The following is a 25,522-nucleotide window of genomic DNA, read 5'->3' on the forward strand; positions in this document are numbered from 1 at the left end:
CAATACACACACTGGGCTCTAATCACAGAGAAAGGCCTATCAGCCCTGTTCTTTCTCCTCTCTGGGCTTTACAAATGCTTTTTCCTCAGCAGACAACCTTCCCCTGCCTAGGCTAGCTGGCAAACTCCTAGCATCCTTCAAGATTATGTGCCATTGTCATTCTTCCCTATCTTTCTTGACATGTTCCCAGTAGAGTTAAGCTCTTGCTTTTGTCTTACCACAGCAACTTGTTTGCACTTCTATAATGGTATTTATGTTAAATTATTAATTTAAAAGTCTTTTTCACTTCTATAACATCTATAACATCAGGGGTCCATATACTCTCAGGGTGTTCATAAATTCCCTGAATTATAGGCAAAATTTTATGTAGGTTCATTTTCTTCTGGGAAGAGTGTTCAGAACTCTCAAAGGAGTCCATAATTACTCTCTCAAAAATAAATTAAGAACCACTGCACTAGATTATGAGTCCCTAGGAGAGAGAGTGAGTTCTATTCTCCTTTGAATCTGCAGTAGAGGCCTAACATTAGCTGAATTAATGAGTATTTCAGTTATTGTTTAAAGGTAAATGTTTATTCTAGTAAAGATTTATAGTAAGTTCCACTTCTTCTATTCAATGATTTTTTTCAAGTAGCAGGAAGTATTATACAGTGAAAAGGACACTGGACAGAGGAAAGATATGGCAGAGTTTATACCACACCACTAACAGTTGTTATGCTTGGAAAGAGGGCTGGGGATGGGGATGGGCTTTCATGTTTTACTTATACTCGTCTGTCTTGATCGAGTTTATTTTACAATGAGCACTTTGTAGTTTTGGAATAAAAAATATGTATTTTAATCTATGGAAATTTTTTCTTCAGGTATCAGATGCCTCACTTCCAATTCCAGCTCTGCTGTTTAGTTTTGTGACACTGGGGAAGTTACTTAACCTTTCTAAGTCTAAACTTCCTCAACTTTAAAATGGGATAATACATACCTACCTCACATAATTATTGTGTGACAAAGGCCAACACACAGTAGGGACTCAATAAAAATTGGTTGCATGTAAAGTAAATATTAGTTCTTAAGACTTTTTTGTAATTCCCAAAGACATCCCATATAGTAGAACTCAATTAAGACATAGTTCATAATTGTCTCGATGCTGCAGGTAAACATTCATGAATGCAGTAAAAGCCTGATGTATATAAGGTGGCTAGTAGCCCCGTCTGCTTCTTTTAAACAAAGAAGGGTTAAAAAAATTCTTCGAAGCAATTTATAATACTTGTACTTCAAGGATGATCAATGGTTTAAACTAAAGGTCTCATTTATCTGTGTCCTTACTAGAAACAAGTTCATTGCCATTTCATTCCCCTTGTGGCCTGTCTCCACCAGTAGACATCATGCCATGTTTTGTGGAGTCTTCTTCCTGATGTCTCTAGAGATTCTGTAAAAAACAAAATGCCATTCATAATGACAGATACCTTATATTTTTTTCTATAATTTTTAATTAAAAGTTTTCATTGCATATGCAGTGCATTTTCATTGTTAAAATTTCTAAGAATTTAGTGAAAAGCAAAAGTCCTTGTTTTGCTGTCTTTTGGTTTTTAAGTCACTTGATGCAAATAGGCATAAGCATCTTAGAATTTGTGGGTTAGGCATAATCACCTTAGAATTTGTGGGTATCTTTTGGGGTGATTAATGAAAATAAAGTAAAAATTTTAAAGCATAGCTGAAGTACAACAAACATGGCTTAGGCAAATGAAAGATTTTTTGAATCAGAAGACTTTTCAAAGCTGTTCCTCTGACCCTAAAATAATGAGATTCACAATTTTAGAATTTAAGTATCCCATATTAAATGAAATCACTTCAAGTCACAAATGAAAAACTTGTAATAGGTTTTTCTGTACAGGTTAATTGAGGTGATCTACAATCAAAATTAAACACAAATCCATTTGAAGCCATTCTATGATTTATGGTCCCCCAATCTACCCCAGCAGTATATCTGGTTCCAGGGAAGTTATATGTTTTATTTATTTTTCATTCTCTGAAGTCTCTTGTGGGGTAAGGCAGAAGCCTTGGCCAGGTCACTGCATCCTTTTGGGTTTCGGTTTCCCGATCTATATAGTTTGCCTGGTAATAACACTCGCATCACAGTGTAGAGGTGAGGATTACAGGAGATGAAGGCTGGGTGGGGGTGGGCTGCAACATGGAGTGATTGTTACTTAGTCACCTCTGTCATTTCTGACAAGGGCCCTGTCCTTTATCTTAGGTGAGTCCATGGTTATTCCCAGCTTGGTTTGCTCTTTTTTTTTCCTCTAACTTTACATAAAAATGTTCATAAAAGATACATTTTTGTGCCTAATGCTTTACTCTGCCCTGAAGGAATATAAGAGGCAACATAAGGCTTGGTATCGGCTCTGGCAGGCACTGCTAGTTGCTTCTCAATAGTCATTCCTCAGTCACCCAGCTAAAAACTGTTCTCCCTTGCAGCTATCTGTAGCTGTGAGACTAGATTTCTACCCATGAGATGTAAGTGGAAATAGTGTGCGTGACCTCTGAGAACTCTCCTTAAAAGAGGGAACACACTTTTTCTTCCTATTCCTCCTTCCTGCTGACGGAACATGGATGAGATTACGTGAAGCCTGAGCAACCATCTTGAACTATGAAGTGATACACTAAGGAGAGCAGAACAGCAAAAGAACCTGGATCTCTCACACCTAGGAAACCATCCAACAGTTCTGCACTACCTCTCTCTGGAGGGTTTTTTGTTTTTGTTTTGTTTTTCCAATGTCAGAGAGAAATAAACTTCTAGCTTGTTTAAGCCGCTATTATTTTGGTGTTTCTGTCACATACAGATGAGCCCCATCCTTATTGATAGGCTGGCCCTCCAAAAAGTTATGTAGAACCAAGAACCAGTTTTGAGTTCCCTTTGAGCCTGTGTGTGGGTTCCACTTATTAACGAAAAATTCTCCACTCTTCAGAAGTCCTTGTTTTCACCCTTTCTCCTTTGCATTCCCCATATTTTGGATATTATTCATTTAAGCTCTTCAGATAGAAACTTGGACATGGGGCCACTCAATTAGGGAAGAAAGAAAAGAAGTTTGGCAAAAATAAAGTTTTTAGTTTTTTTTGTGGATTTTAGGAAAAGCAGAGTTCATTTCAATTCCACAAATGTCTATAAGCACATGCCATATCCAAGGCATTGTGCCAGATGCTGGCAGAAATACAGAGACAAAGACAACATTGTCCCTATGACAAGGAGCTCACAGTGCAGTAGGAAAGGAAAGGCTGAGACAAGCACAGTAAGAAAAGTATAAAGCGCCTAAAACTCTCAAAGGAGAAACGATGAGTTCCAGTTGTGAGGATTAGAAATCACTTCAGGAAGAAGTTTCTGGGTTTTGAATAATATGTAGAAATGGTAAAAAGAGGATCAGCAAAGGAACAGAGGAAGAAAGTCAAAAGGCATGGATGGATTTAGAGATCCTAGAGAACATGGAAGGTAGAATAGAAGGTAAGGCGAGACAGCTAGGCTGGCGACAGGTGAAGGGTCTTAAATAACTTCTTTGGTGCGTACTCTGCAATGTAGAGAATAAGGAGTCACTGAAAGTTTTTAAGAAGGAGAGTAAAAAGATCACATCTTCAATAGGTAAGTTGTGGCACTGTAGAGACACAACTGCTACAAAGAAGCTGGTTAGTAGGCACCTTTAACAGCTCTAGTAAAAGGCAATGATGGCCTGAATTAGGGGTGTGACTACTGAAAAGGAAAGGGGGACACAGACATATGCGACATTTCAAAGGTTACTGCTTGAGCTAAATGTATGCTTTGCCTGGGAAAAACAGAAGGACTGAAACTCTCAGATCCAGAAGTGGAAAATATATCCATAAAAGAATTTTTATTTTTACTTGAAATGGGAAACTAAAAGGAAACTAAAAGGAGGCTGTAATAATGAACTTATTGGACCTAAAATTTTAGCAGAACCTTAATTCTATTTTCCCTAGACATCGATTGGGGGTGCACTGGGTGGCTCAGCTAGCATTGTACCGAAAGGAGGTAGGGAAAGTATTGTAAAGTATCTCAGCAAAGAAATGTAGTCATTTCTTTCCCATTGTACATCCTTTGTCCAAGTGTTACAGTGAATGGCAGATGTCAGGGTACCTTATACACTGAGGTTCTTCTGCTTCTCCCCAATTATTCCTTTACCCACTTTGTACCTTCTCTACCTAGTGCACCCAACCACACACCCCTTAAGAAAATCCACTGAAAATTTAAGAGCAGGAGGAATCTGTCTAGAGAGAATAAGAATTTTCTAATATTTGCTTCTTTATTGTTTACTAAAATCATGCCAGCACAGCCTGAGGAAAATGGCAAGAGATGGCATGGACTCATATAAGGACACTGTACCCTCAAATAGCCTTTGAGATTGGTAGGCCCCAAACAAAAATCCTAAACAGCTACTCCCTCATTCTCAGAGGATAAATTCTAGAGGTTTTCTCAAATGGACAAATTTGAGTGTCGGAGTGTCTGCTCAGCTGCCACTTTCTCTTTTTATTTTTCTGGTTATATTAGGAAGACATAAACAGGAGTTAGTACCTACTAACTTGCCATTTATCAAAAGAGTTAGTCCCAAACCTCAGTGGGGCAGGAGCAGACATCAAAATAATCATGAACTGGTCAACTGGAAGGGTGCCTTGTGTAATATTTTGCAATTTGTGATTTGCTTAGTTCATCTTATTTGGGACATTGAAAGGGCTTACAAATAAAATAATTTTTTTCTTCTGCTGCTTTGAAAGATATTTCTGGCACTTTGGAAAGACACAGTGATTAATCAAGTCATTGGGGACTGTGGCAGTGATGTGATTGTCAAAACGATGGATACTGATTAAGTTGTGTATATTGTGTGTGTGTCATGGGGAGGTACACAGTAGGAAAATCAGCATCTTCAATATTGTCCCTAAGAGAATATTAGCAGGAATTGCTAACTTAAAGTTTATTATATTAAAAAGTCCAGAAATGAAGAAAAATGTTGAACAATTCATATCCTAGTTCTATAAGTCCAAATCAAATGCTCTTGACCTAGGGTCCATAGACTGGGTTTCAAGGCACCTGTAAATCCCCTGAAATTGTATGCAAAATTTGCTTGATTTTACATGTTTTGCAGAGAAGATAGACTGGTTTCTAAAGACTCTCAAAGGGACCTTTGACCCCAAAAAAGGTTAAGTACCACTATCTCAAAAAAATAAAACTAAACCATTCTTTGCCCACTGCTTAAAGTTTACTAGTGGCTGCTATGTTGACAGTATGTATAAACAGAGAAAAGAGGGAAGAAGGGAGGGAAAATAAGTAGGATCCAGAAGACACATCAATTCTGTCCCAAATGAGTTCAACCAAATGTAAATGAAATCTGTAAAAGGGACTAATCTACTAACCTTTAGCTTTAAAACACATGTTATATTTGTATTAACTGAAAACATGATAATCTTCCTTTCAAAATCCTCTGAGATTTTGGTTTAGATTGCATTTTCAAAGCCCACAGTTTCAAAGAAAATTTAGACGTTGACAATTAAACTGGTTAGAATAAATGTGTCAAAAAAGGGTATTTCTATAGCATAAATTTCTGATCATTTATTCTGAGTCCTTCAGCTGTAGCCTTCAATGAAAGAGCTATACCATTCGCATCAATATTACAATATGATTTTGTATTGAAGGGAGCTATTAAAAAAAAAGAATGATACAAAAATGAATTTCTATGTTCAGAATGTATTTACTATTGCTTCAGCATATAACAGTTCATTTAATCTGAATACTAATTATAACAGAACCCTCTCACAGGAAAGAATAAAAAGCTTTTACGTGAAACCAGTTCTCATGACATTCACGAACCCTGCAAAGTGTTTAGGATTAAGTTTCTCTAATGTCCCTGTGAAATTAACCAGAACACATTTTTAATCACACACGTTTTCTTTGAACATACTGGAGTGAACTCTGACAGAATACTCCAACCTTTTTTTGACAGAATCTTCCATCCTTATTCTGCTTTATAAAAGACATAAATCAACCTCTCTACATTCCTAATATTTTTCATTCTTTAATTGCACTTATTCCCAGAGAGTCATGTACATGTTGGATTAATGTTGTCTTGTAAATGAAGAATCCTATCATCCTTTCTTTAAGACAGCTCTCAAAATTTAACTCAGCTTCCACTAAACATGCAAATATGCCAAACTCTTCAGTCCCCAAAATATTTCATTAGCTGAAAAGACAGATTAAGACATAATATTAAAATTAAATAAGGAAATGAATGAAAGAATATTTCACAAATTGATACAACTTTTGAGTAAAAAGTTGTTTCTTTGAATGGATACCTGAAATAAATGTTAGCATATTTTGTATCTAAATTAATATATCAAACAGTAAGGACTTAGGGATGTTTCCCTCTTGCAAAAACATTTCCCCTTTCAATTCCTCCCAAAGTATATAAAAGCACACACTTACCCCATGTTGCTTGCTATGGTTAAATCATCCTTAGATCAAGGCTTATCTGTGTTCTGAATTAATCTAAAAAGAAGCAATAGAGAGGTGGCTGGTTTGACTTCCCCTGAATGGAGCCTGTCATTTGCTAACCAGGCCTTTAAATGAGGGGAACTAGCGTCTCTTCTAATTATATAAGCTCCAGGTCAAATTCTAGCATCAACTAATCAAATAACTGCATTTAGTTTCAAGGGGTAAAAAAGGAGAAAATTGCTTAAGAGGAATGACTCTGCTCTCTTACAAAACTGGTAATTTATATACTGAAACACTATTTATATAGCACTAAAAAGTTAAACATTTTAAGACTAAGATTTAAAAAGTAAAATATTTATCTTGCTTACCTTAAATATTTTGTATTTTAAGAAAAGTATTAGTGGGGAATATTCAGCTTTCAGTAAAGCACAACTTTTCTATGAAGTATTTTTTAGTTTTGTATTTACACCAAGTGTCTTGATCCCTTAAAGCACTTTTTGCCTGATCCTAACTCATCCCATATTTACCTTCTTATAAATTCCAGTACACTAACAATAATATTTAATTCTAAAACAATACTAATGCTCAGTAACACATCCAAAAATGTCTAATTTTAAATGTATCATTGAACATTTATAAACAGGGTCCTTTGAAATAAAATACAAATCTATTGTTATGAGAAAGTAACAAATATATCATTTTTATTTAAACATCTTAAAAAGACATTTCAATCCAGATTACAGTTCTACAGTAAAAAATTAAAATATAAATATTTTGGCAATTACATACAGAAAAATATAAATACAACATTTTGAATGAAGAAATATGACACAGAGGTTGTCTACAGCATGCACCATTTATATCAGTTTTGGAAAAACAGAGTTTAGCAAAAACACTCAATTTATTGTAATTTTTAAAATGTAACTGTTATGTACTATTCTGATCATTTTAAAAATTATTTTATTTGAAAAGTAAAAAAGCTTTCTGGGCATATATGTAAGGATACATATATGTGAATTTGAGAGAAAATTCACATACCATAAAATTTACCCTTTTAAGTGTACAATTTGGTGGTCTTTAATATATTCACAACCATCACCACTATCTAGTTCCAGAACATTTCCATCACCCCGAAAAGAAATTCCGTATGTCCTAATACCCCTTCCCCTGACAACCATAATCTACTTTCTGTTTCTATGGATTTGACTATTCTGGGCATTTCATATAAATAGAATCATACAATATGTAGTCTTTTGTGACCAGATTCTTCCACTTAGCATACTGCTTTCAAGGTTTATACACATTGTAGTATATATCAGGACTGCATTTCTTTTTTAAAAAATTCATGTAGCTGTAGGTTTACAGAGAAATCATGTGCAAAGTACAGAGTTCCTGTACCACACCCCCCCACACATCCCACAGTTTTGCCTGTTATTTAAATTTTGCAGTAATATGGTACCTTTATTACAACTGATGAAACATGATACTTATATTAACAGTACTCTATAGCTTAAATTAGAATTCATTATTTTTGTTGTAGGGTTCTATTCTGGTAACAAATATAAACCTAAAATTAATCATTTTAGCAAACTTTCAAGTTTACAATTCTCTGGTGTTAAATGCATTCACAATGTTGTGCTACCATCACCACCATCTATTATTGAAACTTTTCCATCACCCCAAACAAACTCTGACAATTGAGGATTAATTCCCCATTTTCTTCTCTTACTCCCACCCTGTATTCTAACTTCTGACTCTGTGAATGGTCTGATTTGAAATTGGCACTTAATCTTATTGAGGATCCCTTGTACATAACACATTTGTTTCTCTCTTGCATCTTCCAGGATTCTCTCTTCATCTTCGACATTCAACAGTTTGACTATAATGTGTCTGAGCATGATCCCTTCAAGTTTATCCTGATTGGGGTTTGCTGAGTTTCTTAAATGTGCATATTCATATCTTTCATTAAATTTGGTAAGTTTTCTGCCATTATTTCTTCAAATATTCCTTCTGCCTCTTTTTCTCTTTCTTCTCCTTCTAGGATTCCCATAATGTGTATTGTGTTGTGCTTCATGATGTCCCACAGGTCTCTTAGGTTCTGTTCACTTTTCTTCATACTTTTTTCTTTCTGCTCCTCAGCCTGAATCATTTCAATTGTTATGTTCAAGTTCACTGATTCTTTCTTCTGCTAGCTCCAATCTGCTATTGAACCCCTCTAGGGAACTTTTTTCTTTTTTTTTTTTTTAATGCAATTTTATTGCGCTATATTCACATACCATACATTCATCTGAAGTGTACAATCATTGTTCACAGTATCATCATATAGTTGTGCATTCATTACCACAATCCAGTTTTGAACATTTTCATTACTCCAAAAAATAAGAATAAGAATAAATATAAAAATAAAAGTAAAAAAAAGAACATCCAAAACTTCCCATACCCCTCCTCCCCCCCCCCGTTAATCATTTACTTTTTGTCCCCATTTTTCTACTTATCTGTCCATACACTGGATAAAGGGAGTGTGAGCCACAGGTTTTCACAATCACATGGTCACACTGTGTAAAATATGTAATTATATGATTGTCTTCAAGACTCAAGGATCCTGGGATGCAGTTCAACAGTTTCAGGTATTTCCTTCTAGATATTCTAATATACTAAAAACTAAAAAGGGATATCTATATAATGCATAAGAATAATCTCCAGAATGACCTCTCAACTCCATTTGAGATCTCTCAGCCACTGAAACTTTATTTTGTTTCATTTCTCTTCCCCCTTTTGGACCAGAAGCCTTTCTCAATCCTTCAATGCTGGGTCCAGGCTCATCCCCAGAAGTCATGTCCCACATTGCCAGGAAGATTCACACACCTAGGAGTCATGTCCCGTGTAGTGAGGGAGGGCAGTGAGTTTACCTGCAGAATTGGTTTGGAGAGAAAGGCCACATCTGAGCAACAAAAGAGATTCTGTGGGGGTAGCTCTTAGGCACAATTATAAATAGGTGTAGCCTCTCCTTTGCAGTAACAAGCTTCATAAGAGCAAGCCCCAAGATCAAGGGCTCAGCCTACTAAACTGGTAATCTCCAGAGCCTGCAAGAATATCAGGAATTCCCCAGGTGGGGAAGTTCAATATTACCACATTTCTCCCCAGTCCCTCAGGGGAGTTTTGCAAATACTTTTTATCAGCCCAAATTATTCTAGGATGTATTGGGGCTTCACGCTAACCTGTACAAACCAATCAGATCTCACCCCCTATTCAAGGTTCCATGTAATGATGGTGTTCAAATAAACTGACCACTGACCATACAAGTTAAATTATATAGTGTGCTACAGAAAACATATATTTTGCACCAAATAAACATCTCTCCCTTTGGTGTCACACAGATGTTGAAGTTTTAAGACACAGTCAATATCATCCTTTATCCTTTAGTCTGATTTCCTTAGTCCAAACCAAGTCTATTTTGTTCATTTCTCTAATTGAAGTCTGATCTCTTTTTCAGCTTTTTAAATAGATGTTATATGGGGTAATGCGCCATTCATAGCTGCCAACTCTGACTCTGAGTCTCAGCTGTCACACAGATACCCAAAGTTACAGGGACTGACCAGGTTATACACAAACAGCTCAGAATCTCAGAATTTAGAAATAACCATTACAACTCATGGATGGGTGTGGGCTGTAGGACCTTACAATCTAGGAACCATTACAATAAGCCTTCCCATGATAACCTATGCTCTCAGATTCAATTTTCAGAATTTGCACATTATAGTTAGTCCATATTAATGAGGTGTTATAATGTTTATCTTTTTGATTCTGGCTTATTTCACTCAACATACTGTCCTCAAGGTCCATTCATCTAGTTGCATACATCACAACTTCATTCTTTCTTGCCACTACCCAATATTCCATCGTATGTACACATCACAGTTCACCATTCCATTTATCAGTCAACGTATCCTTCAGCCACCTCCACCCATTGAAAATCATGAATACTACCACCATAAACACCAGTGTCTAGGGAACTTTTAATGTCAGTTATGGTCTTCAGCTCTGCTTGGTTCCTTTTTATACTTTATACTTCTGTATTGATATTCTCATTTTGTTCATATATTGTCTTCGTGATATCTTTTAGTTCTTTCCTCATGCATTCCTTTAGCTCTTTGAGCACATTAAGATCATTTTTTAAAGTCTTTCCCTGAATGTGCAAAATTTACTCTTCTTTGCTGATAATTTCTTATGTTTTATCTTATTCCTTTAGATCAGCCATCATTTTGTGTTTCTTTGTTTGTCTGGTAATCTTTTGTTATATACTGTACCTTTTAATATTTTAAAGTGTTTTCTCTGGGATTTAGTCCTTGAGTTTATATCTAGCTAGTGAGATGAGAGAGCTTTCCTTGAGTGCTAGGAGCTAACAAAAACAAACAAATACTAAAAAACACCTTTTACAGTCTTTTCAAATTGGCTCTGTGTTGGCTGCTGCTGTTCTTCCGAGCTTAGCCTTCCTGCAAAGAACAGCCCAAGGCAAAAATGCAGGGTCCTTTCCATTATTTTTTGAGCATTTGTCCTGTCCTACACATGTGCACCTGGCCTTAGGTATTTCCCTGTTTATAGGACTCCAAATGCCCCCTCTTCTCCATATGAAATGAACTTTCTCACCCTTCTGGATCTCTACAGTATGTTTTAAAGCCAGAAGTCCTTTGCCCCAGCCACTTTGACTTGATTGCTTCTTATACCGTTTTAGCTGTCAACAAGCTGTTTCTGCATGCAAGGCAAGCTCTCAGAAGGTGAGTAAGAGACAAATTTCCTGGTTCAGTCTTTCAGGTTGCCACTAGATAGACTGTCACAGACATACATGCACACTGATATACAGGGTCAGAAACACACACTGAGCGGGCAGGCTGGCCTCACATTGAGCTAGAAAGGGAGTGGTAGGGCCAGCAAGGGTACAACAAGCTTTTTCTGATGTATTTAAATAGCACTGTCTTGATTTGGCACTTACCCAGTTACTGCAACCCTTTAACTATTTTCCAGACCTCTAAGGAAGATAGCTTCACCAATTTTTGCTAGTTGTTCAGAGATTCTGTGGGGGAATTCTGTAGCATCTCACTCTGCCATCAACTGGAAGGTGACTTCATCTCTTTTATAGCTGAATAATATTCCATATTTTGTTTATCCATTCATCCATTGATGAATATTTGGTTTGTTTCTACTTTGTGGCTATTATGAAGTATGCCGCTATAAACATTCATGTACATGTTTTTGTGCAAACATTTGTTTTCAATTTTCTTGAGTACACACCTAGGAGTGGAATTGCAGGTCATACAATAACTCTATATTTACATCCCATCAGAGTGACATCATCAACATACTGACATAAATAGCTACTGAAAACCTCTCCCCAGAGAATCAGTGAAAAAAAGGACAATTCTCACTTGTTCAGAAATCTGGAGAGGAAGGTATAGACCAGAGGATAACCACAAGGGCTAAATTGAAGAAAGAGAAAAATATCAGGTAGAAAACTTCTGTCCCAGACCAGCCGGTCCTCTCCCCTCCCCCTCATTCATTCCCAGGCAGCTCTGTCCCAGAGGCAGTAGCCAGGATCCCTCCTACCTTCCACGAGGGACACAGACTATGAACTCTCTCACAGCAGTGAGACAGATCCACATCTATATCTGGACCCAGACAACCAAGTCCACAGGGACCCATGGCAGTACTTAAGCTTCTGGGAGGGTAGAATATAAAAGGGCAACAGGCAGAGTTTCCAAAATGGAGGCTTAGGGAAGAAATGGCAGAATTTTTTCCCCATAGCAGCAAGTAGCCAGGCAGAAGCCGTCTGAATCAACTGTTTGGGGACCTGGGGGACAGGGGAGGACATGTCAAGGCCCAGGTCAGTGAGGCATGAAGGATCTGAGAAAACGTGGACAGAGACTATATTTCCAGCTATGGATCCCTGTCCGGGGGATGGCTGCAGACTTAGGCACCTGGGGGAATCCTCTACCACAAGTAAAGTGGGGGACACAACCCCACATTAAGCCAGACTTTGGCCAGTGAAGTGAGGACACAGGAACTCCGCAATTTCAGCCTCACCCAGTCAGACACTGCCTGGCTCCAAGAGGTACGGTTTCTGAAGATTAAGTCACTGAACACCACCATCTGCTGGGAAGGCTGGAAAATGCAGTGAAAACTGCAGGCCTATCCCAGCCTATCCCAGGCCCATCTGAGCTGGTTTACACCTCCTTCACAGGTAAATGGTCTTGTTTGGGCAAAGAAATACTGACAACTCAACTGGCAAAACAGAGCCCTAATACAACCCATCAGCAATGTTTATTGGTTCCAATAAATCCACATCCTCACCAACACTTATTACTGTCTCTTTGATAACTATGCTTGGAGGGTGCGAGGTAGCGTTGTGGTTTCGATTTGCATTTCTCTAATGAGTAATGAAGCTGATCATCTTTTCATTTGGTCATTGGCCCTTTGTATACATTCTTTAGAGAAATGATTATTAATATCTTATGCCATTTTAAATTGGGTTATTTGTCTTTTTTATTGTTGAGTTGTTAAGAGTTATTTATGTATTCTGGATACAAAACCCTTAACAGATACTTGATTTGCAAATATTTTCTTCCATTCTGTGGGGTGTTTGTTCACTTTCTTGACAATATCTGTGATGGCATGATGCTATATGTTCCCCCAGAAAAACAGTTCTTAAATTGAATCCATTCCAGGGGTGTGAACCCATTGTAAACAGGATCCTTTGATGAGGTTACTTCAGCTAAGGTGTGGCCCACGGCAATCAGGATGGGCCTTATGCTATTACTGGAGTCTTTTTAAGCAGAGTAAAATTCAGACAGAGAGAGAAAGCCACATCGGAAGCAGCCAGAAGCTGAAATTCAATGGAACCTGGAAGAGAACAGAGAGGCTAGGAGAGTCTGCCATGTGTATTGCGCTAAGAACTAAGGACCACCAGCAGCCAGCCCCACAATACCCCAGTCTTTGCAAAGAAAGCATCACCTTGATGATGCCTTGATTTGGACTTTTTCCCAGACCCAAACCATGAGTGAATAAATTCCCATTGGTTAACCTGACCCATTTTATGGTATTTGCCTGAGCAGCCTAGGAAACTAAAACAGCATCCTTTTATGCATAGGTCTACTTTTTAAGGATGGTAAAGCTGAGGCATAGGATTGTAAATTAATTTTGCAATTTTGGATAATTCTGCTGTATTTGTTAAAATGAACTAACTCTCAATTGAATCACATGCTTTATTTTAAACTAATTTACAAATGAATTTAAAGATAAAAAGGTATAAATGAGTGATTGTTTTATTGGCAAACTTATAGAGGCACTGCATGTTGTCATTTCAGGTGACAGATTTAGTTGCTTTCCTTACAGTCAAAAGTTTCAAGCATCATATTACAACTTCAATACAGAACATTTACATGTGCAGCTTTAGTCTCAGGCCTGGAGCAGCTGTGAAATGAAAGTTACCACTCCATTCTAGTCCTTGGATATCAGTATACTGTCCTTCACCTTCCACCCTACAATAATTAAAAATATATACATATGTTCATTAACCAAGGCAAAGAATTTATAGATCTAAGATTCTCTAGCAGATTATGTCCTATGTTATATTTTTCCATTCTCAAACTTTAACTTAAAACCAAGCATCTTGCTTTTATAGCCCACAAAAACATTACTATTCCAGACAAACTTTGTCACTTTACAAATTTAGGTGCCCAAGACTTCAGGATTACATAAGCTGAGTTCACACAAGACCAACAAAATCAGTTAAGAAAGGAAGTTTATATTGCTTATCTGGGTCAATAAGTTTCTTTATTAATTTATTCAACAAACATTTATTGACCACCAGTTATGTATGAGATGCTGTGCTCTCTGCTGGTTATAGAATAGTGAAAAAGACAAACATGATTCCTGTTTTCTTGGGCCCTTTAGAGTGGTGAATATGCACTGGATAAAAACAGAACTTTATCCCATATGTTAAATTTTTCTCCCTATTATCATCAGTGGAAAAGTTTTGTGTGTTATAATACCGCCTGGAGACAAGTAAATTAGATGGACACTTTACTGCCCACCTCAAAATGTGTTCACATCAACCCCTACATAGCAATGAGGTTGCATTTTCAATTCTGAAAATGATAAAGGGAGATTTTATAAATGAACTTGAACCTCTGGGTGATATAGCATGGTATTCAGCATGAAGATTAAATTAGGAAAGCTTTGATCATGTTTTTTTTTTCACTTTTATTTTTCCTCCAAGCATAGGCTTAGAGAAGACTACAGTGGGTACATGTCTACAATTTGAGTATTAGCCAATTTTGCTTATATTTTAAAAAAAGTCTAATGAAAATATACACACATCAAATCAAAATGAAATAAGCAATTTTAAAATTATCCCCCAAACTACTTGTTAAAATGTTTATCAAGATATGTCAAGTGAGGGCAATTTTTGGCCTAAATTTAATCAATAATCGCATTAACTTTCCATTTCCATTCTTATATGTACACAAAGGCATACAAAATAGGTTGCTGGAGTATGAGAATGCTCTTCAGAAACAAGTCCAATGAACTGACAAAATATTTTATTTAGCTTTACATTATATTTTGATAAATACGAATCAACCTATGCCACATCAGAGAATAACTGTTTAAGGCCTTATGACTACCAATTTCAAGAGTGTTTGTCTTACTGTATCCTCACTAATTCTTTATTTCCTCATTTTTGGTTTTTAATTTTTGTCCAAGTTATGTATGCACTTAGTTTGAGAGGCAAGTAGTTCTGTTAACAAAAACAGCAGTCACCAGGCCCCTACCCCATATTTTTCCTTTGAAGATAATCAGTTTCACCTCTTTTAGCTGATATTTACTTCTATTTCTCTAGATATGTTAACATTGCTAATTTTTAATTTTTCAATTTTATATACTTTTCACATATCAGTATCCTTTGAACACAGTTATATTTGAAAGCAGATCAATATTGAACTCTTTCATTATTATGACTATGTAAATATGATTCACATCTGTATCCTGTAGGAAACTATTTTTTTCCCTACATAACTTTTTGAATGCCTTAAGTTAAATATCTTCATTTGCTTGGTTTTCCATGTACTTGTTACTAATTCAACTTCAAACTCTTCCCCAATTGTCTAAGTCTTCTCCCTAGACATTTAGACTTATCAGAAAATCAATTTCATCTTCCTGAGAAAGTCTCTTCTGGAGTCTTCTGACCTGCTCTTTTTTTTTCCAGTTTGTCCCATCCCTGGCGGTTCTGGTTAAGGTGTTAAATTCCTGTGTCTGAAGGGCCTTCAAGTCAATGAATATCTACCCTGATATCCCAACCTCTCATCAAGCACCCTTAAAATCTAATCCCAGTGTACTTCCCGTGCTCTTGTCAGTAATGACAGCTAATTCTTGCAAGTCATTAGGTGTATAGTCTCTTTCCTCCCTTTCCAGGCCCAGTAAGCCATCAGCAGATGATGCTGAGATTTAACCCTGGTTATTGGTCTGGCATTCAGGAGAGGAGATGGGGCAGTTCCTGAGGGGTGCACCCATGCCTCGTGGAGGAACAACTTCATCCAGATTCCCCTGGCCAGAATCCACTCATCCGGCTGCACCTAACTCCCAGGGAGACTGGGTAGGATTGGTTTTTTATTTGTTTGTTTTTTGTTGTTGTTGTTTTCTTGATCTGCTCTTAAATCCTGCCTTAGAGGAATTTTTCTTTGCCTTCAAGTTGGGGATTCCCTTTGTCTTTCTCTTCTGTGCTCAATCTTCTGGTCCTATGTCATCTACTTTCTCAGTTTACTCTTTCCTTTTGGTAAAATATCCCCTCCAGTAGATTGCTGAAAAGACAAACTTTTTAGGCCTTACTCTTCTGAAAATGCTTTATTCTACCCTCATATTTGACTGATAGTTTAGCCAAGTACAGTATTCTGAAATAATTTTCCCTCAGAATTTATCTATATATGTATTTGTCTTCTTCCAGTGTTTCTTTTGAGAAATCTGAAGTTATTCTGATTCTTAACCTTTGATACATTGCCTGATTTTTCTCTCTGGAAGCTTTTAGAATTTTCTCCTTCACTACAGTGTTCTGATATTTCAAAACGAAGTGCTTTGCTATGGGTCTATTTTCATCTAATGTTCTGTGCATTTGGTAGACCCTTTCAGTATGAAAACACATGTCCTTCAGATCTGGGTGGGATCTTCTCCTCTTTCTCTTGGATTACTCTTTTTTGGAATTATTATTCCAGCTTTGCATCTTCTCATCTTATTCTGCAATTTTCTTATCTTTTCTCTCTTAGTTTACATTTCTTCTTTCCTTTGTTCTTTTTTTTTAGGAGACTGCCTTTACTTCTACTGAGTTTTTTATTTTTGCTAAAATTTTAATTTCCAAAAGATCTTTTTTATAGTATCATGTCCTTATTTATTGGTTAAAATATCTTTATATTTCTCTGAGGATAGGTATTCTTTGAGAATGATTGGATTAGAAAATCACCAATCTGCAATGCCAATGTAATGATTAATTCAGGCAAGATTCATCAATTTTGTTAAAACAATTAGGTGAAAGGTTGCAGGAAGCAGAGGCAGGATATTCACCTTGTTTCAAAGTATTACCCTGCAGATTGCCTGGTAATTACTAAGAGGAAAATGTACCTTTACATTGGAAAGATCTAGTGTCACCACCTGAACCAAGTGACCAAACTTAGTAATGCTAGTAGTGAGAAAACCTAACATTTTATGTCTCCTGATACCATGCAAGTGCACACCACTGTCTGTAGTATGCCTGCCAAAAATGTTTAACCTGAACTACTCATGAGTAAACAATCAGAAAAATCCAGAATTTGGGACATTCTACAAGATGATTTGCCTGGACTCTTTAAAAAAAAAAAGACAATGTTATGAAGAAGAAAAAGATAAAGAAACTGTTCTACATTTTAAAAGGCTAATGAGACACAAAACCAAATTCAATGAGATCATGGGCCTTGATTGGATGCAAGATTTTAAAAACAGCTATAAAACTTTGGGGACAATTGGGAAGTCTGAATAAAAACTACATATGATAATCACTGAATTAACGCTAATTTTATTAGGTGTAAAAATACTATTGGAATTATGTAAGTGAACATCCTTAGTCTCAGTAGATGCAAATTTAAATATTTAAGGGTGAGATGACATGATGTCTTCAATTTCCTTTCAAATAGTCCAACAACAACAAAAATGTATATAAAGCAAATGTGTCAAAATATTAATATTGATGAATCTAGGTGTCTCAGTTTGCCAAACTGCTCTGACAGATACCACACAACAGGTTGGCTTAAACGATGGGAATTTATTGGCTCACAGTTTGAGGTTAAGAGTACAAAATCAAGGCATCAGCAATGTGATGTTTTCTCTCCAAAGTCTGTAATACTCTGGTGCTAGCTGCCGGCAAACCTTGGGGTGATGTGTTCTCCTTTCTCTTCTGGTTCTGGCTCCTCCCCATGGTTTTCTCTTACTATGTCTGAATTTCTTCTACTCACAAAGGACTCCAGTAATCCAGACTAAGGCCACCCTCATTCAACTGAGTCACACCCCAACTAAAATAACATCTTCAAAAGATCCTTTTTACAATGGGTTCACACCCAGAGGAATGCAGATTAAGATTAAGAACATGTCTAAATTGGGGTATACAATTCAATCTACCACACTAGGTGAAGAATATATAGATGTTCAATGCTTCATTCTTTCATTTTTTTTGCAAGTTTAAAATTTTCAAAATACGAAGTTGTGGAGGGTGTAAAATGGTTGATTCATATGATGGGTGTTTGTTTAATTTTTCAAGAAACTACCAAACTGTTTTCCAAAGTGGTTGTACCATTTAAAATTCCCACCAACATGTATATAAGAGCTTCAGATGCTACTCTAGTATTGTCAGTCTCTGTAATTTTAGCTATTCTAGAGGGTGTGTGGAGATATCTCATTGTAGCTTTAATTTGCCTTTCCCTAATTACTAATAATGTTTAGGATGTTTTCATGAGCATATATATCACCCAAAAAATTTCTTAAGTGAAGTATTTGTTCAAGTCTTTTGCCCATTTTTAAATTGGTTATCCAATTGTTCTAGCACACCATTTGCTGAAAAGATTACTCCTTTCCCATTGAATTGCCTTGGTACTTTTGTCCAAAACCACTGAGCATATATGTAGGTGACTATTTCTGGACTCCCTATTCTGTTTCATTGTTTTATTTGGCTATCTTTATGCCAAAATCAGTTGTGGTATAAGTGTATAATTAGACTAAAAATCAAGTCGTGTAAGTTCTCAAAATTTGTTCTTTTTCAAAAACAAATTGTTTTGGCTATTCTGGGCTGTTTGCACTTTCAAATAAATCTTAGAATCAGCTAGTCAATTTCTATAAAAAACCTGGTGGCACTCTGAATTGGATTGCATTGAGTCTATAGATCAATTTGGGGAGAACAGCCATCTGAACTATATTGGGTCTTCCAATCCATGAGCACAGCCTAACTCTCCATTTAGTTAGGTCTTCTTAAATTTCTCTTAGCAATGTTTTGTAGTTTTCAGTGTACAGGTCTGGTACTTCTTTTGTCAAAGTTACTCCTAAGTAGTTCATATTCTTGATGCCACTAGAAATGGTACTGATTTTTAAATTTCAAATATCCAATTGTTCTTTGCTAGTATATAGAAATACAAATGATTTTTGTATAATGGCTTTGTATGTTGCAACCTTGCTAAACTAGTAGCATTTTTCATAGAGTCCTAATTTTTAGAAAATCCTAATTTTCTACATAGATGATAATGTTATGAATAAATAAAGACAATTTTACTTCTTCTTTTCTAACCTTTATTTCCAATCTTTATTTTCAAAATAAAAATGTGGGGAAGATTCCTTTACTGTTGTTTTGATGGATTTCAGAGGAAAGCAAAAATAGATCTGTGTGTGTTTAATTTGTCTTCTTTACCCAGATATCCCTTACTACTTCTTTACATCTTTCTTAGAAGGCTTCTCTGACTTTCTCAGTTTTCATAGTCCTCTCACTACAATATTCTTATGTGCTAGGTAAGAAAAAACAGAATTGACTCTATTTTCCTAGAGGAGTCTGGGTCCCTTGATTGTACACCTAAATGAAGAACAAGACTTAAATAGGAAAAAGAGAAAATAATAAAGAGAAAGCAAAATAATGGAGAATGGAATAATGGAATAATGGAGGTGTTTAAAGTTGACTGTGAAAAATCCTTTATGAATAGAGAAGTCAGAGGAAATAAATGAAAAGGCTAATGGATTATCACTGAAAATATTTTCTTTTGGAAGTTTATGATAGTCTCTCTTACAACACTTTTTCCCCCCAAAATAACCCAATGATTCTTAGAAACTAAATATATTACAAAAGAATATTTAGCATTAAATAATATATTATTTAAGCAAGGATACCTGAAAAGAATCTTTTAGACATACAATGACTTTTAATTAAGCTTACCTATTTTCATTGAAATTTCCAGTGTACTTTGCCCCATTTGGGAATATGTAAGTCCCCAATCCATGAAACATATTGTCCTTGAAGTGTCCTTCATATACTGCTCCTGAAAAATGTTCAAGTCTTCCAAAACCATTCATCTGTTTCGAGGAAAGGGAATGACCTCAGTAACTAAACTTCATAGTTTCCTAGAACCTTTAGAAAAATGTATCCATATAAGTCCATCATCTACTTAGTTATTAAACCACTATTTTATTGCCCTTTATTTGAGGAAATATAAGACATTTTATCATTGTTTTTCATCTCTATCTATCTGTGAACCCTATTATATCAAATGTTCCCAATCAAGGGCATGAAAACATCTAAGGGGTCCATAAGATGATAATAGGGTCCTCAAGGTAGTATGACTATATCAAAAATCTTACAAGGCAACCAGGTTAGTTAGAAGTATAAGATAGTTGTAAAAAACACAAATTTGGATTTAAGCAGGCCTGGACACACATTCTCATTTTATCACTTATTAGCTGGGGGATAAACTTACAGATTTACTAGCTGGGGATTGAATCCCATCCCCCACAAAAGACATGTTTAAGTCTTAATCTGTATTTTTGTGGGTGTGAACCCATTTGCAAATAGGACCTTTGAATTGTTATTATTAGTAGTAGTAGACTAATCTGAGAATAGGATCTTCAAATACACTATTTAGATGAGGCCAAATTCAATCAGGGTGGGCCTTAATCCACATGACTGGATTCCTTATAATGAGAAGAAATCTAAACAGAAACACAGATGACTGAGCAAGAGAAGCAGGAGTCAGAGAAGTCACGTGATGAAGACCGAGAAGCACGCCAACAGAACACAAGGACTGTGGCAAGCCAGCACCAGAACGCTACATACTCTAGGAGAAAGCATGACCTGTTGAGACCTTGATTTTGGACTTGAAGCCTCCAAAACTGTGAGACAATAAATTCTTGTTGTTTAACCCAACCAGTAAGTGATATTTGACATAGCAGCCCTGGCAAACTAAAACTCTGGACAAGAAATCTGGGTCTGAGTTCTTACATTTGTAAAATAGGAGTATTGATGGTACCTACCTCGTGAGGTTGATATGTGAATTAAATGAGAAATTATGTGATGGCTTTAGTTTTACTCAATGATTAGGAGAGAAGGATGATGGTAATGATGATTAGGTTTCTGCATGAGTTTAATATTAGTCCTATGTTAATATATGTTAAATACTGTCATTTGTTATTTAATAAATATAATAAATAATAAATAGATAATATAATAAATAAATATAATCTCATTATATATGTTTTTGATTAATAGTGAAATGTCTGGAACCATTTAACCCACAAGGGTTACTTATCCATTGTCAGTAATTAAAACCAACAATAATACCTTGTCATCTTTCCAGCTTCCTATGTAGACAATACCATTAGGGGTGGTATGAATCCCTACTCCGTTTCTCTCAAAGATTCCAGAAGATGTTTTTGTACAGTCACCATCTAAACAAGACAGAAACACTGAAGATTAGAAATGGGAACACTGTTTGGCAAAATAAAGAAGTATTTATATCTAGGCCTAATCATAAGGGTACCCCTTTGGGTCTCTTTGGCTCCTAGCACTGAAGCTAATGAGACCATAGAAGTTCTTGTAATTACTGAGACCCAAGGACTAGCAAGACTGACAAATTTTATAGGTTTCCAAGGCATACTTTGCCTAGACTTAGTATTAGAATTTAGATTTAAAATCTGTTCATCTATTAACTTAGTATTTCTAAATATTTTATTTAATGGAGTTAATATCCCAGTAGTAGTTTTATAAAATGTGACAGTCTCATTTTTTCACTTTTAACCTTAGGCTGTATAGGAAAAGTAATTGAAATGTATTCTTACCGTACTTGTCTCCATTTGGAAATATAAAGCTTATTTTATACACTTCTGAAGCTGTTTTAAAAGATTTAAGAAAAGTCACATAAGTTGAAATATTTTTACATGCTAACATATGTGATTTAAGCACTATCCAAACAGATTAATTTCCTATTATCAGAAGCATATTATGATTACTTGGCATTTTCATTATCTAATATAGGATTCTGGGGAAATTAATAATTTTGCCTAGATGAACTATTTGTATTTATGTTTGTTTATTATAACAGCTTTATTAAGATATGATTCACTTACCACAAACTTCATCCTTTAAAAGTGTATAATTGCATATTTTTTAGTATATTTACAGAATTATGCAACCATCACATCTAATTTTCAAATGTTTCACTGCTCCCAAAGGAAAACCTGTACTGATTAACAGTCACTCCCATCTTTCCCCACTGCTCCCCTCTCTCAGTGTTGCATCCCTAACAACCACTAATTTACTTTCTGTCTCTATGAATATGCCTATTTTGGACATTTTATATATAAATGAAATCATACATATGTAGCTTTTTTTTTTTACCCTTTTTATCTAAAATGCATATAACATGAAATTTGCCATAATTAACCATTTTTAACTGTAAGATTTAGTTGCATTAATTACATTCACAATGTTATGCTACCATCACTACCATCCATTACGAAAACTTTTCAACACCCCAAACAGAAATTCTTCATCCTTTAAACAATAGCTCCCCATTCCCATCTACTCCCAGCTCCTAGTAACCTCTAATCTACTTTTGGTATCTCTGAATTTGCCTGTTCTAGATATTTTATATACGTGGAATCATACAATATTTGTCCTTCTGTGTTTCACTTATTTTCTTTAGCAAATGTTTTCAAGGTTCATCCATTTTACAGCATGTATAAGAACTTCATTCCTTTTTATGGGCTGAATAATATTCCATTATAAACATTTTGTTTGTCCATTCATCTGTTGGTGGACATTTGGGTTATTTCTACCTTTTGACTATTGTGAATAATGCTGCTATGACCATTGGCACACAAGTATCTGTTTTGAGTACCTGTTTTCACTTCTCTGGGGTGTGTAATTAAAAGTGGAATTGCTGGGTCATATAGTACTTCTATATTTAACTTTTTGGGGAATAATATGTGACCTTTTGTGATTGGCTTCTTTCAGTTAGCTCAATGTTTATAAGGTTTATCCATAATGTGGCAAGTATCTGTCCTTTAATCCTTTTTATGACTGAATAATGTTGTATTGTAGGGATATAACACATTTTGTTTATCCATCCGTTGATGAGCACTTGGGTTTTTTCCACTCTTTGGCTATTATAAATAATGCTGCAATGGACATTTGTGTGTAAGTTTTTATGCGGACATGTTATTATTTCTCTTGAGTAGCCTACATGATCTACTGATGGTCTCACAGAGGTCAAGGAGAGTGAAGAATCTTCAGATTTGATAGAAAGAAAGAGAAAATAAAGATAGTAAGTGGATTCTTGCTCTGATTCTATCAATACATGTTGTAACTAACACTTCAGGCAAGTGTCAACCTCTCTGGGCTTTGGTTTCCTTTATAGAGCCAGATTGTCTCTATCTCTTAAGGTTCCTGCTAACATTCCAAAGTTTCATTTCTAAAACTTGTAAAGGATTCCTAAGACCAAAAAGTTAGAGAAGTGTTGCAATAGACAAACCCAGCCAGGTTAGTTAAAAACAAACAAAAAACTGAAGAGTCTATAGTGGATGCTAAAAAGAAAATGGCATGATGTGTTTAAATTTCTGAGAGAAAATTATTTTGAACCTAATATTCTATCCCCAACCCAACTATCAAGCTAAAATGATGAAAACAAAAGTTTGTTTTTTTACATGGCAGAATTCAGAGTTCAGTACCTATACTCCCACTTGGAAAGAAATACTAGAAAATGTCCTCTAATGAGGAGAAATAGAAAGACAAAAACAAAATGAGGAAAAAAGCAGTTAGTAAATATACATTTTTATTTATATTTGAGACAGTATTTAATGTTCAGTACCTTTTTTTTGTTACGTAGGTATTTATTATTAAGTTTTTAGAATACTTAACTAAAATTCAGATAATATCAATATGGAAGTGGTTTGAGGGATAGCGAACAACCTTGCAAGAATTCTGATTTTATTTGGGGGTTAAATGTAGAAACCAACTAACACTAAATCTTCAACAAATATAAATAAATATAGGTGTTTGTTCATATTTTTTCAATAATTTCTAAGGTTTGGCTGGGGTGAGGGTAAAGTGTGAAGGCAGTATGTAGAGACTGCTATGTGGGCTGCTGTGTGTTAAGACTAGAAGCTCTAAACCAGCAGGGACACAAACCTGCTTTCTAAGTGTCTAAGGATACTAACTAGATTACCAAATCTGTTCATAGCTCCCCACAGGTGCCATGCTCTTCTCTCTCCCTAGAACACTCTTCTCTTCTTTGCCTGGTTAACTACCATTCATCCTCAAGAGTTGGCAAACAGAACACAGTAGTTTAGGTTAGTGCTCTGGCATCAGACTACCTAAATTAATATGGAAGCCAGCATTTCCTTCGGCTTGGACAAATTAATTCTCTACGTCCCAGTTTCCTCCTCTTTAGAGGAGGCAAATTAAGTAAATGAGCCAATCCACGTAAAGTACTTAGCCAGTGTGTAACTCGGTATGTAACAGCTCTTGTTTCCTTGTAGCCTCAGCTCAAGTCACCTCTCCAGGGAAGCCTTTTTTCTTACCTCCCCTCACCCCCAGATTCCTCATGGAGTCCCAACAGCACTCCGTGTCTATCCCGACTGTAACTCGGTATGTAACAGCTCTTGTTTCCTTGTAGCCTCAGCTCAGGTCACCTCTCCAGGGAAGCCTTTTTTCTTACCTCCCCTCACCCCCAGATTCCTCATGGAGTCCCAACAGCACTCTGTGTCTATCCCGACTGTAGTACCTAGGGCTTAGTTAAAAGTAACGCTTCTGTGTCCGGTTCCCCTATCACACAACAGGACAGGAATCACGAACTAGTCGTATCTCTTTTCTTACTCCAGCGACCAGCTCAGGGCTTAATTCTAGTAGGAACTGAATGTCTAGCGAATGAACGGCACTTGGGAAGCAATCGTAAAATGCGTTTTAAGCAGGGCATTAAACGTAATCATACAAGAAATTGAACTGTTTCCAATTGTCCTTACGAGATTCCACATCCGAAACTTTGAAGTGTTAGAGGGAACCTTAAGAGATAGAGACGATCTGGCTCCATGGAGGAAACCGAAGCCCGGAGAGGTTGGTATTTGTCTGAGGTGTCGTAAAACGTATTCATAGCAGAATCAGAGGAAGAATCCAGGTCTCGTTTCTCCTGGCCCAGGGGCTCTATCCATCGTCTCCCTCGCCCCCGCCCCAGTGTAGAAGATCTGGAAACATGCCACACCCGAACAGGAGTTTCCAGGGCCCGAGCCCTCTTTCAACGCGAATTCTACTTAAAGGCGCCCTTCCTCTCCCGGAGCGTTGGGAAGAGGGGCACTCACTTGACATAGGACTGTTGGGAAGACTTTCGGGACTCTGCGACTCTCCCTGGGCCGCCAGCTTAGCGGCCTGGAGCGGACGTGGCGCTAACTGGGCCCGCGCAGCGCCAAGTGCAACTTGGTTGCTAAGGCGACCGGGCACCTCTCACCCGG

At 36.4% G+C, this 25,522-nt stretch overlaps 2 protein-coding genes across 3 annotated transcripts in view; both read right to left on the reverse strand.

The window, feature by feature from the left end:
- Window positions 1-20,080, reverse strand: part of ARHGEF33 (Rho guanine nucleotide exchange factor 33) — an 87,367-nt gene extending 67,287 nt beyond the window's left edge. For both annotated transcript variants that reach the window (XM_037807286.1, XM_037807287.1), the window contains exons 1-3: window positions 19,962-20,080; window positions 6,470-6,532; window positions 1,318-1,420 (exon numbers count right to left, since the gene is read on the reverse strand). The gene's annotated coding sequence lies outside the window, so the exon portion shown is untranslated. The remainder of the gene's footprint in view (window positions 1-1,317; window positions 1,421-6,469; window positions 6,533-19,961) is intronic.
- Window positions 13,784-25,475, reverse strand: MORN2 (MORN repeat containing 2). Its single transcript, XM_037807288.1, has 5 exons — window positions 25,373-25,475; window positions 21,857-21,907; window positions 21,360-21,466; window positions 19,962-20,098; window positions 13,784-14,010 (listed from the first exon to the last, which is right to left on the reverse strand). The coding sequence occupies exons 1-5, from the start codon at window positions 25,377-25,379 to the stop codon at window positions 13,908-13,910; spliced, it is 405 nt and encodes a 134-aa protein (XP_037663216.1). The 5' UTR covers window positions 25,380-25,475; the 3' UTR covers window positions 13,784-13,907.
- Between the last annotated feature and the right edge of the window lie 47 nt (window positions 25,476-25,522).

The sequence above is a fragment of the Choloepus didactylus genome, chromosome 17 (genome assembly GCF_015220235.1).
Source record: "Choloepus didactylus isolate mChoDid1 chromosome 17, mChoDid1.pri, whole genome shotgun sequence".
NCBI lineage: Eukaryota > Metazoa > Chordata > Mammalia > Pilosa > Megalonychidae > Choloepus > Choloepus didactylus.

Excerpts from the sequence above, each read along its gene's own strand:
- MORN2 (XM_037807288.1), bottom strand. Across the intron at positions 21,467-21,856 it reads TCCAAATGGAGACAAGTACG|ATGGTGACTGTACAAAAACA; the intron begins GTAAGAATACAT and ends TGTCTTGTTTAG. Across the intron at positions 20,099-21,359 it reads GAAGCTGGAAAGATGACAAG|ATGAATGGTTTTGGAAGACT; the intron begins GTATTATTGTTG and ends TCCTCGAAACAG.